Genomic DNA, 17,715 nt, shown 5'->3' with positions numbered 1-17,715 from the left:
ATTAAAAAGGCTGATTCTCACAGAAAGCATTAGCGTTACATGCTTACTTGGGGCTGTCTTCTTACCTCTTATTCGCTTCATCCCCTAAAAACGAACATCTGCATAGAGGGTCGACAAATTCATTGTGTCTCGTCAAGCAAGCAAATCACACTAGGCTTAAGCTTTGTATCTTATCTGCACTCTTGTTCAAGTCGTGTGAGATGAAGAGATGCTGTGCAAAAGCAAATGCAATTAATAGATTGCTTATGAAATTTCCATATTCTTGGGAATTGTTTTCGGGACTTTGAGGTGTGAAAATTGTCAAGTAGGAAGAGGGGCTGTGAATTTGCATTGAAACATCTCTACTGGGAGGTCAGAGGTCTCTAATTTGAGGACACAAATCATAATAATTATTAATAATTAATCATAATTAATATAAATTTTGATTTTCATATAACATTCTGACAAATTTTATTACTGGATTTGGTAACACTTTTAAAAAATGGTCCATTAGTTAATGTAAGATAATGTATTTACTAACATGAACAAACAATTACCACACTGTAAAATCCAACAGTTAACTTTATCAAATGAAATGAGTGTAGTTAACTCAAAATGTACTGAAATTTACAGTTGAAAAGAGTTTTGAACTCAGTGTTGAAGGTAATATGTTAATTAAATACCTCATTACTTCAACTTAAATGGAGTAAGTTCACAGTACTCATTAGGATTAAAAACGTAAATGGCTTGTTGCAATCGGTTTGCTCAAAGGGTTTGAGTTGTCTTAGCTTATTGGGTTTCACAGTGTAATACATTTATTACTGTATTTATTCATCTTCGTTCTAAATAACTTTGCTTAAAGTAAGCACACAGTGCATTAACCAATGTTCATAAGCACAACTTGGATTTTAATAATGCATAAGATAGTGTTAAACTATAATAAATATATGCTTTATAAGATTATTCGTGCTTAGTTAATGTGTGTAAATACAATAACTAATGCACCATTATTCTAAAGCGTTACCCAGAATTTTTATTGCATAAATTAGGGCAGCAATGGCCCTAATTAAAAATTAGTGGTCATAAAAGTGGTAAATTTTTCAATTCAATTCAATTCATCTTTATTTCTATAGCGCTTTTACAATGTAGGCTGTGTCAAAGCAGCTTAACATAGAAGTTCTAGTAAATTAAAAACCATGTCACTCCAGTTTTAAGAGTTGAAGTTCAGTTTAGTTCAATTCAGTGTGGTTTAATTTTCACTGCTGAAAGTCCAAACACTGAAGACCAAATCCATTGATGCGCAGCTCCACAAGTCCAAAACCAAGCAAGCCAGTAGTGCCAGTGGCAAGGAACAAACTTCAAAATGCACATTTTTATATGAATGAATGCTTTTATTCCATAAGGACGCAATAAATTAATCAAAGATAACATTACAGTTATTTCTAATGCAAGAAAATATATTATATTATAAAAAGAAATATATAATAATATATAATATAAAATATTATATTATGTTATATCATATCATATCATATCATATATTATATTTCTTTTCAACTTTCTATTCATCCTGGAAAAAGACGGTTTGCTGAAAATATTAATCTGCAGCACAACTGCTCTTATTTGCTCTTTTTATCTTACATAAATTCTGTAAAATTTTATTTCAACATGAATTAACTCGCAAGAACAACTGCAACTGAATCTGCCAGCATTTCCCCACAAAACTAACAAAAAACAATTCAGGAATTTAGCCAATTTTACCTGAGGGTGTTCTCATGACCAGAACAAAACATCTAATTATGTGGCATCTCATTTCATAGTGTATATGCACAGCAGAGCAAAACACTCCATGCCAGGAAAGTCAACCCGTAAAATTCGATACAAAACAGTGCTGTTGGAAGGAAACCACGCAAGCATATATACAATGGTATTTACTTCAAAGAATACCATGGCGCTTCGCCAAAAAGCATGGTCATTAAAAGTCGCTTACTTACTTTGACACAAGACAGAAGGCCTCTGCGCATACGGCTGGGCACGGCACCAACTTAATGACCACATGCTGGGCTGCAGCTTGAAAATGAGCTTGAGATACTTTCTCCAGGACTGAGGACAGTGTGTTTACATCTGCAGTCTTTGCGCCTGGCTCTCCACCCGCCGTGTCCAGAATGTTTCCCCCGTGAACCACCAACACCAGCACATGGGTTTGACATTTCTTTTGAGGACAAGGGACACAGAAAGGTCACAGCACAATATAACAAAAAAAAAAGCAAGCAAGAGTTTACTGAATATTTAAAGAGAAAATAGTACCTCAGCTTCCTCTAGGCCATCAATGCTAGTCTGAGGGATACATTTTGTCCTCCTTACACGGTACAGACTCTCTGACCCCATTAAGGAAGGAGAATGAGATGGATAGATGGTAATATATATATAAAAAAACAAGAGAGAGAAAGAGTAAGTGATTATAGGCACTTTGCACAGATGCACAGCAAACCACAAATGATTATCGATTCTGCAAAGCACACTCATAAGCCTTTCATTAATGATCTTACCATCCATTTATATTCTTCATAACACGACAGAGAAAATGTAGTGTTATTGTCAAAACCTCATACTGGAACCATCATATTTCAAAACAAGTCAATATGAAATGGACAGAGTTTGGGATTTGTATGTCAAACTTCATTTTTATGTCTGCTGGTCTTTTAAATATAAATAAAATATAACAAATAACAGGAAGTAAACAGGACCAACAAAAAGCTTTTCAATGTCTTTGAATCTCCAAATAAGGCTGCTGGCCTTCAGCCAATGTCATTACACCTCACCTTCACCATTCCACGCTCTATTTTTTTCCATTTGTAGCTTCCCTCTCCGTTCTGCCATCTCATTCTCACTCTCGTGATCTAGTGCTCCTGTTCTGGCTGGCCTCCAGTCATTCTGACAGCATGCAGCTTGCATTCATGCCTTCTCAAAGCCTTTCATCAGTCTACCCATTTTTAGGAAGGAAACGTTGAAACTAACAATCCACAGTTTGAAAATTAAAGAAAATTCTAGCTTCCAAAAGAGATTGTTCCAGCGAACACAAGATAAAAATGAAAAACAACCCACAGTTTGCTTGTTTGACGTCATTCTAAGAGGAATAAAACAGGAGCAGTTTTTTGAACATATCAGTTAAGCCCAGGTCACACAGTATGATTTTTAAAGAGCCCCTAGTATGCATTAAAAAGGGTCATATTTTGGTTTTGGGGGTCTCCAACAACAGGCGGAAATGCATGCAATGTCAAAAAACACTTCCATTGTCTTATAATATGCATTTATTTTTACCTAATTATCCCAACATATCCCATATGATTTGTTCAATATTTGTTCCCAAACCCCCCCATAGCCAGATGCTAATCTGCACTGATTGGTCCGATGACCCAGTCTTTTAGGGAAAATAGCATTAACTTTCCCTCCCACTTTAGAGCACAACGTCTTCACAACATGATTCAACCGGGATCTGCTACAGTGTTTGTGGGCGGGGCCAGGGGTTTAAATTTTCCTGGGTCTGCATGCGCAGCAAAAAGGCAGGGCTTGAGTTCTGTATCGACGTCACGCCAGCACGGCTAAATACTCGTTACCGCAACGATTCATTCAAATTACTTTGAGTCGACTCTTTAATAGATGAATCAATAGTTTTAAACACTTGCACTTTCAGATTTAAGCCTTAGCTGGATATTTCACTTCACTTAGAGCTGTGTTACACACTGCACAGAAGGTCATTTTCAAAAACCCATCATAGGGGCTCTTTAATAATCCTTTATGATTGTAGCTTGTTAGATTGTACGAACATGATCCCCATGTAAGATCTCACTTGTCATAATGTCAGACTGAGTGACGATTAAAAACCACCAAACAGACACATGTAACTCATCAGGAGTTTGACATTATCATTTCATGACACGTTCAGGAATCTGTGCTCTGAAATTATTCCTCTCAGCAAACTGTAGTGTTAATTTTACTCATAATATTTTGATAATGTAAGACTTGAGATAGCACAAATTCTTTGATGTCTTTGACAATTCAAATATGAGCTGAAAACACAGAGACAATCGGCTCCACAACCCACCAGGTCAGAATGCGGGAAAACTAGCTCCCCTCCTTTCCTCTGTTTACATTTGAAACATCTCCCGAAACACCCCTTGGTCACCCAGCCCCTTTTCACTCTACTCACACAGAATAGTCATTTTAAAGTATGAATGTTCTATATCAATCCAAGTGACTTTAACTATCATGTTTGATATCATTTGAAATGTCTTAGTGCAACTGGTACAATGGTCTCATTTCCTCAGAAATAGACAATATAAACAATAGATATATTGTTATATTGTGTGTGCCTTTCCTATAGATAGAAACTAATGCACTGAATGCAAATGCCTATTGTTATTCTACACACCCCTTTCCTCGAGGAGATTCTTGGATTGACTACTTATGGTAAAGTTTTTAAATGTTCGGGGCGATTCTGTTACCCAGATCAGCCCATAGCGTGGAACTTCATGTAAGTATATTTTGAAGTCAGGTATGCATCTTTTAATCTTGGATCTATCTTCGATAATTTGATGTCTTGTATTCGTTTATGAATTGATTGAATAAATTGGCATAATAAACATTTACCTGACTAATAAATTGTTATGTTTTGAATTATTCAAACAGAGTTCGTGTTATTATCTCTAGTAGATTACGTTAAGTCCATAGCACCACAAGCACCTGTACAGGTTAGTAACTGACTAAAACACAGTAGACAGAGCAGCGTGGCACGCTATACAGTGTTCTTAGAGCTCCGACTAACACATTGGCATTAATTCATGTATACTTAGACTGTACAAGGTTATCAAAGGGGATAGACCTTCATCTTTAAACTTATAATACTATTTGGATCGTATAGTGATTACTCAAAGTTACTAATAGTTTAAGTAAGACTGGTCTGCTTAATTCTATAGTAATGATCATAATATGCCCAAAAAGCTCTATTTGATTTAGTAGATAGCAGATCTATGGGGACCGCATAAAAATATCCTAATCTGAGTAAGTTGGGTTCTGCCTTTTTAGGATAGTGGTTAATCGCCACTGTTTAGTGACCAAGACTGACATGCTTATGTTTAAGAGATTGTATATTCGGCCGGTACAAGACTATTTTATAGGAATCCGAATGAACAAGAATAATATAAAATAACGAATCGAATATTCAATCATAATCTAAAATAATATTAAAGGTAACAAAATAATCTTATCAATGTATTATAAATGGAGTCAGAAAAAACGAGGATAAATATAGTAATGGTCTAAACCACCTCATACTAAAATTGGAGTCAGATATGAGTTAAGTTTAAAGTAAATCAACATTGTGCACTGGAAAGACCAAACTTGCAGAGAACCTTGGTCCACCAGTAGAGACCGTCATTGGACTAACTGGCAGGACCTTACAATAATAAAACCAGCACAAATATTTTTATATTTCCCCAATGTGTGTTGAAATTGTTGTGCTGATTGTGTAATCAGGTATAGTGTGCTCCTGTTGGTTCTTGGTTGGACGCTCTTTTAAAGAGGACACAGATTGCAGGAAAGGGTGTGAAATATTCTGACACTGCCTCAAATGTCATCAATTTCAACAGCCGTTTTAATTGGCTGTCAGTAAACATGTCAAACAATCTAAGACCCCAGATTTTAGCTTAAGATTATAGGATTTGCTTTTAAATGTCCAAAATTAGTTTTGGTCGAAAGCATGGTATAAAAAACTGAAATGAGGCATTTCAAAAAGGACACATATTAAATTTAGAGAAACCATTCAGATCCTCCCAGTTGGTGGTGTAAATCTAACACCTGATAGTAGTTTCCTTAGTTATCTTACAAAAAAGATGGTCAGCTATTTTAAAGTGACTGAAATGCTCAGGTTTTCCAGATGAAGGTCAAGTAGTGCATCTATACAATGTAAAAAAAAAAGGCTGGTGTCACAAGAAGATACGGGAACCAGAGATGCAAGTTTTTTATAAAGGTGGTAGGGTTAAATGGAACTCAATGTAGCTGATGTTCTCTAGAGAGATCATGTTTTGATCCTCGATTGGTCTCACTCAGTCAAGTGATACGATTTCACAGGTCAGAGTTCACCAAGCTTGAACTTTGCAATGCAGCCAATTGTGAAACTTGTCTCACGAGCTTGCATTTCCGGTCTGACGCATGGGTGTGTATATGAATGGAAGAAAAGAAAAGAAAAGTCCAGTACGACACTAGAGTTTGAGCTTGTGCAACTCTGTCAATATGGTGCTATGAATAGGGGTGGGCTTAAACAAGCCAACTGGACATAAAGCGAGCGATTGGTCCATATTTTAAATTCCTGTACAGAGAGGTCATGTTTTAATCTTCTATTAGTCTCACGCAATCATGTGATGCGATTTAGCAAATCAGAGTTCCCCAAGCTTCAACTCCCCAACTGTCCCTCGAGCTGGCATTTCTGGTCTGCGTATGAATGGAAGTCTATGGGGAGAAAAGTGCAGTGTGACCGCAGCTTAAGGAGAACCTAGCTTGGCTATGACAGCTGGGTTCTACACAATCGATTTGGGACAACATGAAGGAATTAAATTAACTTATAATTTTTTTTACAAATTTAAGTGGATTGAACAATTAAACAATTAAGCTCAATTAAAAAAAACTCAATAATTGTTTAATAAATAAGTATTTTGAACAAACAGTAGACCACATTTTTGAGTGTACAGTGCGACTTATTTAAGTCCCCCAAAGAATCCGGTTCATACACAAATGCATGAGAGGACAAAATAATGTAGAGAATATCAATGAATGCTTGTCTTGATATTCTTTCCCTCAGAACCTCTTATTAATTCAGCACATTTATTCAATGAGCCTACTCTGCAATAGGTATCCAAGTCCAATCTCATCCTAATCTGAAAAACAGTGGTAGTTGAGAATTTGCACAAACAAACACAGCATTTGCGCATCCTCCTTCTTGCAGACAAAAGTGGGAACCCGCACCGAGATGATGTCATGACAACCCTGACATCAAACAGACTGTGCCCATGATAGACCAGGCCACTTCTCTTAATGGCATATTCATTCACTCCTAAATCGCTGGGTCTCCAAGGAGCAATTGTGTTCAGTGAAAAGCTGTACCCAACTGCTGAAAACCCTCCCAATAGTGAGAGCCTGTACTCACCCCAGCTGCAGGCTTTCATTCACAGCCGAGCCATGAGGAAAACAGCCGGGGTGCAAAGCTGGGTTCTCTCTTGTGCTTAACACTGTATACACACTGCCAATCAGCCGCGGCATTATCAGGCACAGTGCCACTGTCTTACTATTGCCTGTCTGACTGCCGCTCCAGATGTGTGAAATACACAAACCAATTCAGCTTATGTAATGAGCCATACATACAGATCATTAGATAGATAGTGTCTGACAAGAAAGACAGACGGATGGTGGACAGGAGGACAGACAGACAAATGAATGGATAGATCAATGGAAAGATAGGTATGAATGGATGACGGATGGATGGATGGATGGATGGATGGATGGATGTTGGAGAGGAGCACAGACAGACGGATGGCTGGATGGCTGGATGATGAATGGATGGCTGGATGCTAGACAGGAGGACAGACAGAAAGATCGACGTATGGATAGATCAATAGAAAGATACAGTAGGTATGGATGGATGACAGATGGATGAATAGATAGATAGATAGATAGATAGATAGATAGATAGATAGATAGATAGATAGATAGATAGATAGATAGATAGATAGATAGATAGATAGATAGATAGATAGATAGATAGATAGATAGATAGATAGATAGATAGATAGATAGATAGATAGATAGATGGATGGATGGTGGACAGGAGGACAGACAGATGGATGGATGGATGGATGGATGGATGGATGGATGGATGAATGACGCCTGAATGTATGGATGCACAGATGACGGATGGATGGATGACGAATGGACAGATGATGGATGGATAAATGGAAAGATGGATGGATGGATGCTAGACAGGAGGACAGACAGACAGATCGATGTATGGATAGATCAATAGAAAGATAGGTATGGATGGATGACAGATGGATGGATGAATGGATGAATAGATAGATGGATAGAGGGTGGACAGGAAGACAGACAGAAAGATGGATGGAAGGATGCATGGATGGATGGATGGATGGATGGATGGATGGATAGGTATGGATGGATGGATCAATGGATTGATAGTTATGGATGATAACAGATAGATGGAAGGAAGCATGGATGGATGGAGGGAGGACATGAGGACAGACAGACAGATGAATGGATGGATCAATGGATTGATAGGTATGGATGATGACAGATGGATGGATGGATGGATGGATGGATGGATAAATAGATTTAAAAGATTAGATCAAAATGGCTGGTTCATTTAGAAATTGTCTTTATGAATGGATCATTGAATCACTGTCCCACTCAGTTCATTCAAAAACAGACTGAATCAAAAATGAAATACTGCAATGTTCCTCTGAGATGCACACATTTTCTCTTCTGACTTTGGTTTTAGCTGAAAAAACAGGCAACACACATAATGTTAACTTATTATTCTTTATACTGATATATAAAATAAATATCACATACCCGATTGTGTTTTTCCCGATTCTATTGCTAATGTGATTTTGCTTAACTATAGAACTTCATGTGGTTGATTTTATCTTTCATAAATGTAACATTTTTGAAGAGTACTCAATCTGCAGGATGAGATGGCTGTGGATATGTTTGTATCACAATATTTTGATCCTTCCAATATATTACGCAACCCTATTATGGTTTATTCTTATAGTTTTGTTTCAATGTCAGTTTACAAACCACTAAAACAACGATTAAAATATTATCAAACACAATAAATATATCACACACTCCCCATTCCACATTAAGCTTGGTCACAGTGTCAGTGAGGTTAATGCTCAGAACTCCAGCAGGTTAGTTTCAATTGGGCTCAAAGGGTGAAAAAATCATGGCAAAGAGATAGATAGAAAAGGATGACAAGCAATAAAGGCAGGACAATGAAATGAAAAGGTGGATGCCCGAGCAAAAATGAAAGACAAGAATATTGATCTGGCCCCGTTCCTCACAGCCTCTGCTCCAGAATGCCACTTCTCCATAAATGCATTGGGGACATTCTGTTCTTACTGTATTCACTCTGCTCTGGAGTTGCCTGTCTCTCTTGCTTTAGCTCATGTTTCCCACAGCAGCCCAGTCACCCAGCACTATAACCCGAAAGATTTATAGCATCCTGTAGAGGAACACAGAAGAAAGCGACAGGGAGAGAAACAGACAGGGAGGACGTGTGAAGAAGACAGAGAATGTGATAGAGAAAAGAAAGGAGATGGACAGACAGATTTGACTGGTGATAACTCCAAGAAAAAAGTACATCAAACTAACAACTCTCTCCTTTTAAAACAGTAAAATCTTAATAAAAAAATAAATAAATAGAAACTAGGGCTGTGCAATATGACACCATTTATCAAAGGGAAAAAAAGCACATTTAACTGACAACTATCTTCTTTTAGAAGAGTAAAATACTTACAAAAAATAAATAAATAAATAGAAACTAGGACTGTGCAATATGACACTATTCATCAACTGGAAAAAATAAAAAAATTATTTTGCTTGATTTTTTTTATGTTTATTTCATGGTGTCACAAAAAAATGGTTTACGGTTATACTTTTTCATAATTTACATGAATTTCAATGTAATACTTTTATTGCCCACTCTTAACCCTACCCCTCACAGTGACATCACTAGCTCCATTGAGTGCCTTGTGTCTGAGCTTGCAAATCCAACTCTGCATGCAGATACTATGTTTTTTTTTTTTACAGTGCATCCGGAAAGTAATCATAGCGCTTCATTTTTTCCACATTTTTTAATGTTACAGCCTTATTCCAAAATGGATTAAATTCATTTATTTCCTTAGAAATAAAGAATTCTAAATTGAAAGAAATTGAAATTTGAAATTGTTGCAAATTCGGAAAATCGGGGGAGAAGGATCACTCAGCTTGGATGGCCGGCCCGCTCTAGGCAGAGTCCTGGTGCTTCCAAACATCTTCCACTTACGAATGATGGAAGCCATTGGAACTTTCAGACCAGCAGAAATTTTTCTGTAACCATCCCCAGCCTTGTGCCTTGAGACAATCCTGTCTCGGAGGTCTACAGACAATTCATTTGTCTTCATGCTTGGTTTGTGCTTTGACATGCACTGTCAACCCTGGGACCTTATATAGAGGTGTATGGTGTATGCCTTTTCAAATCATGTCCAATCAACTGAATTTACCACAAGTCAACTCCAATTAAGCTGCTGAAACATCTTAAGAAAGATCAGTGGAAACAGAAAGTACCCGAGTTCAAATTAGAGCTTCATGGCAAAAGCTGTTAATACTTATATACATGTGATTTTTCAGTTTTTTTACTTTTAATACATTTTACTTTTAAAAACTTTTTTCACATTACCATTATGGGGTATTGTGTGTAGAATTTTGAGGAAATTAATGAATTTAATCCATTTTGGAATAAAGCTTTAACATAAAGAAATGTGGAAAAAATTAAGCGCTATGAATACTTTCCGGATGCACTGTATTTTATTCATATTTGTTTGACATTTCAAAATTTTTTTAATCAAACATTTGTCATGTTGTTCTAAATAAAGTGAAAAATATGACCACATATGAATGAGCAAAAATATCTGAGCATATGCTTAAAATGTACAGTCATTTACATGTCATTATATATAAACTATAAATTGATTGAATTTATATGAGAAATATAACCCAGCCCTAAAAGAAACTACAAAAAAATAAAATAAAAATCAACCAAAACGGAGACTTGCTCCCTAAACTTGTTTGAAGGACACTAAATTGAGTCCAAACAAGTTGACAATGAATAAAATCAATTTTCAGATGAAAGGAAAGCAAACCCCAGCAGGTCAAATAGGCATTGACTGAGCCCATTGCTCGGTTTGATTCCAGAGTCATATCGTTTGACAAAACGTGAATATCTGACAGGTAAACCTGAACAAATCTGAGCCAGGACAACACCAAAGTGAGCTTATCCCTTCAGGCTGAAAACACAGTCTGCATCATAAAACAAATCTTTTATTTTGACACAAAATTATTACAAAAAAAAAAAAAATCAAAACGGTGAGTGATTTTCTATTTGCTGTTTATAATGTCAACTTTTTTTTCAGAATCAGCACATTTTTTATGCACTATCAATTTCATTTTCTTTATGTGATTAATTGCTGAAGCGTTTATATGATATACAGTATTATCATGATGACCTGAGCTGCAAAACAGGTTACATTAACATGTACAATAATATCCAAAAATAGTGTATTTCAAGTTTTTTATACATGTTTAGAATAAATAAATGTGTCAAAAAATGATTACATACAATAGGTAATACTTTACAATATAGGCCATTAATAAGTTAACATTAGTTATTGCATTAAAATCAACAGTTACAAATAACCATATTATACCTATTTGCTAAAGCTAATTAAAAAAATACAACTGAATTTAATTAATTATCAACTGCATTTAATGAAACAATTATAACTTTTTGATTTGAATGCATTATTATAAATTTACTTAGAAAAAAACAACACTTAAGATTAATAAATGCTATTGTAGTTGTCATTGAGTTAAATTAACTGATATTAACAAATGGAACCTTATTGTACATAGTTAACTTTACCTAAACAATTCATGTTGAATTAATACCACTGTGGTTATTTCTCATTTTAACATGATTGCATTATGTTAAACTGACTTGAAATGGTCACTCTTTGACTTAACTTGAAGTCTCATTTTGAAAGTACATATCTTAATCAAGCAGCTCAGTCAAACTGTTAAGACAGAATAAAATTTGTTAGTAAAAAATAATTAATAGAATAGTACAAACAATATTCATTCATTTTCATTTCAGCTTAGTCCCTTTATTAATCTGGGATCGCCAAAACAGAAAAGAACCGCCAACTTATCCACTGTATGTTTTACGCAGCGGATGCCTTTCCAGCCGCAACCGAACATTGGGAAACACCCATACAATATTGCATTCACACACATACACTACGGCCAATTTAGTTTATTCAATTCACCTATAGCGCATGTCTTTGGACTGTGGGGGAAACCAGAGCACCCGGAGGAAACCCACACCAACACGGGGAGTACATGCAAACTCAACACAGAAATGCCAACTGACCCAGCCAGTGACCTTCTAGCTGTGAGGCTATAAGGTCATGCTACCCATGCTACCCACTGCGCCACCATGACGACGCAAACAATATTTATGCTTTATCATGAATGACCATTAGCTTGACCATTATTGTAGAAGTGCATGGGAAAATAGGGTTGGTATTCAAAAAAATAAAGAATTAAATCTTATAAATCTTAAAAATATTATAAATTTACTGTCATAGTTTTTAAATTGCAATATTAAGTGCAGATTAACATGTGAACATTTTATTCATTCATTCATTCATTTTCTTTTTGGCTTAGTTCCTTTATTAATCTGGGGTCGTCTCAGCAGAATGAACCATCAATTTATTCAAAACATGCATTACGCTGAAGATGTCCTTCCAGCTGCAACCCATCACTTGCAAACTCATTCGCACGCACGCACGCACGCACGCACGCACGCACGCACACACACACACACTTTACAGACAATTTTTAGCTTATCCTCACCTATGCCACAGGTCTTTGGACTTGTGGGGGAAACCGGAGCACTCAGAGGAAACCCACGCAAACACGCAAATGCAAACTCCACACAGAAATGCAAACTGACCCAGCCAAAGCTCGAACCAGCGACCTTCTTGCTGTGAGGTGACAGCGCTAACCACTGTGCGACCGCGTCACCCACATGTGAAAATTTTTATGCTTAAAAACAATTTGCTTAAATCCTAATCCATTTGGTGCCTTAAAGTTTAATAAATAATCATCCACTGTATTTTAAAGTACCCACAATATATATTGTGATATATGAATTATATATATTGTCATTACTTTTCGTCTTGGTCCCTTATTTATTTATTTTTTTATTAATTTGGGATCGCCACAGCGGAATGAACCACCAATTTATTCAGCACATGTTTTACGCAGCGGATGCCCTTCCAGCTGCAACCCATAACTGGGATATATATATATATATATGAATTAAATTATTGTATATCATGTCTAATTGCAATTTATCAAAAAAAAATGGACTAAGATATTTGCATTTAGGAAAATAATGGCGCTACAGATTCTGAAAAATGCCTAATACAAAGGACTTCCATTAGGAAAGAGCAAACGCTTGTCTAATGGCAACAGTTGCTAAGGAAGAATTGGTCAATAATGTTTTTAAAGCATGAAGAGATGTAACGCGAAATAAATCAAGGAGAGACTGACGAGGAGAACAGAGCGAAAGACGTAATGTGAAATAGACTGAGATTGAAAGAGACAGATAGAGAAGCCAGATATGCATTTAAAGTGGAGATAAACATGAATATGTTGCCAAAAATATCAGCTGGGTTGACAGTGGCTGCAGGCTGCCTTTAACTCGGCGATCGGTTGAGCTCACGCAGAGAACTGAAGAGTATAACTCCACTGAAGAGAGATACAGATGATATCAATGAAATACTGCTCAGATCACACAGAGAAGCAGAACATGCAGGCGGAGGAACTGCATTGAAAAAGAGCGGAAAAGGCGGCTGGGAATGGTGGGAAATGCAGCAATTATGAGAGAAGAGATCTGTAAAAGCTAGTGGCTTAGCTGATAGAGTTTCTGGTGGATTCAGGATTTAAATCAATTAGCTATACTGTACATGATGCTTGATATATTTAATTAAGATTTGAATCTAGTTTGCATGTTACAGAAAGTGAACGATCAAATGTAAAAATAAACACTAAGAAGAGTAACAAAATTGGTCATTTATTATTAATTTTTAAATATTTTTTTAATATTATTTTTTAATAAATGACATATACAAAACAATGCCAGAGGTGTGCATAAAATTATGAAAAGCATAACAGAGTTATAGAAAAGTACAAAGACTTAATAGGTAAAACAAAACAAAATAAAATAACAAATAATTACAAAATATATTACAAAAAATATTACAAATAATGCTAGGCCTTGCTAACTCACAATAACTTAAACGTGTCAAACAAATACACAGTTCTAACAGCTTTTTTGTTTGTACTCCACTTATTGGTATTTACATAAATATCTAGTTCTTTAAGTACCACTGAGAAAAGAGGTTGCTGACTGCTAAATTGATGTAATGTAATGTGTATTTATATAGCGCGGTAATCCCGTATGGCCATACACCCACAGCACTTCACAATTACAATCTTAACAAAATGAATGGGGAGTCTTCTCCACTCCACGACCAGTGTGCAGCATCCACTTGGACTGTTTCTGGGTATAATGAACAGAATTAACAGTTGACATCCATGTCTTCAATAAACCTGGTTAAAAATGTTTGATGGTAAAATGTGTGTAGTTTCTTAAATAAGATTTATTTGATTGTATTTGTAATTATTTATTGATTAGGTAATACCCAAACTTTCCTCCAATCAATATTTTGAATAAATGTAGACCGATAGAAAATAACATATGATTCACTAATCAACTCTTTTTGGAAAAATAAGATGTATGTTCTTATTGTTATTCTTTTTGCTAAAGGAAAAACAAATTTTCACAGAAAGTATCAGCCGGGTTAAAAAAAGAAGCAGTCTTTGAGTATGAAAGACCTCTACATAAAGAAACAACACTAGAAGAGATAGCTCCAATTACACAGGCATATTCCTTTGTGGTTACAGGAAAATCCAAGTATGAAAGAAATTCATTACATGTTATTCAGTATCCTTCATTATTCAACAACTGTCCTACCAAAGGAATCCCTTTATCAAACCATATATGCTCTTGTGTATATATAGACTGTTGCAATTATTCCAGATAACAAAATTGGTTATTAGAATCAATTTTAAGTCTGCAAGAGATGAAAGTTGCGACCTTTTTCTTTTTTGTATTGTTGCACAGTTCCTAGAGAAACTGAATATTAAATAAGAAAACAGTGGGTGTGGCTTGTTTTTTTTCCCTACCACAAGCTGATTGGATGTATTAAAGTCGTCATTTCATTCAGAAAGTTACAGACACCTAACGGACACCTCCTCCTTTCTGTTTGATGTCAAAACTGACAGTTGGATGGGCGTGGTTAAGCATGTTAGCCACGCCCAAAACATAGGACAGATGTAATCTGAGAATTGAACTGAAAACAAACAGGAAGTGCATTTTTAGATTTAAATTTTAGATTACAAGGGCAAACATTTTTTTCCTAATGACATGCACAGATGAACTGTTCATCACAAAATTAGCATTGTGAGCTAACAAAATCAATATGTTAGTTTAATTTCATGTGTACTTTAAAGCTATTTTTGCAATTTTTATAGATTTTTGGGGGGTTGAACATGGAAAAAAAGAGACTTTTTAACTTTAACTTAATTTTTTAAAAATCATTTCTACTCAATGCAAAATTGTTAACCCAAACATTGCAGTGCATAATAAAAAAACATTTCCACAGCTCTGTTTTACACATCAGTTCTTTACTGAAATAATAACCATGAGAAAAACTTTTGCAATAAAAAAAACATGAAATTTCTGTTAATGAAAATGGAGGAAACAAGCAGGAATCAGTCATAATTATAACTGAAATACTCTTTCTGTTTTTTTTTTTTAAACGATTAACACCATGAGTTTAAATTACTTTTTATTTTGACTATAAAAGCCCATAGTAACACTGCTTTTATTTTATTTAAGTTTAAGAACTGACATTTACAAACACAACTCAAATCCGCAGTTCTGGCTAGATAGATTTCTTCTGTGGCATTTGACTGAAGCAATTATGGGCTGTCACTTCACTTTCAGACACAGAACAATAAGTTTGGTGTCACTGCCACATGCTTAGAGCAGAGCAGACATTTCTGACCATCTGCTTGCCAGAGAAAAACACCTGGTTCTACCAAATCCCAGGTGCAGAATTCTAAAAATAGCAGACTCCAGCTTCTCATCAAATTTGCCAATATGTTCAGTGGAAATACATTCAACAATCTGACTTGACACTCACTCAGTCAGATAATGCAAGAATAAGGCAGAACACCAACTCTTACATACAAACAGTGACACATTTATTCATCCTTAAATTGTTCCAAACTAGTTTGAGGGCTTTGTTTTTGTTCTGTTGAACACACATTTAGATATACCAAAGAATGTTGGAAACCAGAGTATGTTGCACCAGCTGATTGTAAGTTCTTTCTTAAACTGGAATGTAAAGTCCACACTAGGGGTTTAGTATACTAGCTAACAGAAAATTAGTATACTTTGTAACAGAAATTGATCTTATTTCGGTTGCACCACATGTTCTTAGAGCAAACCGTGGTTAGTAGGTCATAAGCTTTCTGTAAAGTCATGCGTAGTCGTGATGAATGACGTAATATCCAATAAGAAGCATTTAAATTGTTAAACTGCTTTAAACCAATGCATCTATAAAAACTGTCCTATGAAAATTAAATGTTGAAGGACATTTTTATAACACATTAAATTACAGTCAGTCACAAACAACAGACGACGCACACCTGCATCATGAGCCGTGAATGCACACAAAGTTATCAAAACATTAAACTTGAATTATTTTATATCCTACACATGAAAGAGAAAAGAGCAGGGAAAAGAACTTAGTCCTAAAGAAATTCCCGTTTTAATTGATGGATACAATAAATACAAAACACTCCTTGAAGGAAAACTAAACTCTACTTTCACAAATCGAAACAAATGCGAGATTTGGGAGGAAATGAAGGCTGTAAGTAGAGGGAGATTATTCTTCATTATCATCGTGAGCTCCTCCGTGTAAACTAATCTCGCTGTCATCTCTTTTCTACCATTATACATGGGGGGAGGCTGCCGTAAATATTTAGTTGAAACGTTGTTTTACTTTTGGACTAAGTTCGGTGGTGAAACACAAAAATATTTAGTAGTGTAAGGCCCAATCCCAATTCTAGGGGAAGGGATAGCCCTTCTCAGGACCACACTCAAATTTCCCAGAATACACCAGCCACAATGGCAGGATCGCTGCACCAGGAGGTAAGGAGATCCACAAATTATTAACTCCTGTATAGCAGTCCCACAACATTCTGACACTCGATGACACTCAAATACCCTGTCAGAAAAGTCTAGTGGCTGGAAATGAGCTTTTACAGTGTCTGCTATAAGGTTAATGTTGTTTTTGGTGTGTTTACATAGATGAATATAGCCACTGTGTAAATACGCAGTATAGTTACGATCTTATTGCCACATTAGATCGTTATATTAACATGATATATGCCTTTTCCTGAAGATAAATACCAAAAAACAGCACGACTGGAATAACTACAGCAGCCGCGATCGTCTGATCTCATATGAAGCAAGAGATCGTGATGACATATGATGACGTTTGCAGGTCTGTAGTGCTGTACCATTTCTTAGGGGTACATTTTGAAACCCTTGCCCTTCACACTCGGTTTTAAGGACCAAGGGGAAGAGGTGAGGGTACAAAAATAGAATTGGGATTGGGCCTAAGTTGTAATTTAGGGTGTTTTTACACGTGCCTTATTTAGTTCGGTTGAATCGCACTAGAGTTCGTTTTCCCTCTCGGTGCGGTTCAT

The 17,715-nt window shown here is 35.9% G+C and overlaps 1 protein-coding gene across 1 annotated transcript in view; it reads right to left on the bottom strand.

Moving 5' to 3' along the window:
* Positions 1–17,715, bottom strand: part of pitpnm3 (PITPNM family member 3) — a 161,509-nt gene that overhangs the window by 75,606 nt on the left and 68,188 nt on the right. Inside the window, exons 4-5 of the mRNA XM_056473362.1 lie at positions 2,287–2,357; positions 1,974–2,191 (exon numbers count right to left, since the gene is read on the bottom strand). Coding sequence (XP_056329337.1) covers positions 1,974–2,191; positions 2,287–2,357 — 289 coding nt within the window. The remainder of the gene's footprint in view (positions 1–1,973; positions 2,192–2,286; positions 2,358–17,715) is intronic.

The sequence above is a fragment of the Danio aesculapii genome, chromosome 15 (assembly GCF_903798145.1).
Source record: "Danio aesculapii chromosome 15, fDanAes4.1, whole genome shotgun sequence".
In the NCBI taxonomy this organism is placed as follows: domain Eukaryota; kingdom Metazoa; phylum Chordata; class Actinopteri; order Cypriniformes; family Danionidae; genus Danio; species Danio aesculapii.
Note: the sequence above shows the minus strand (reverse complement) of the source record. Positions and strands in the feature narration are given on the sequence as shown.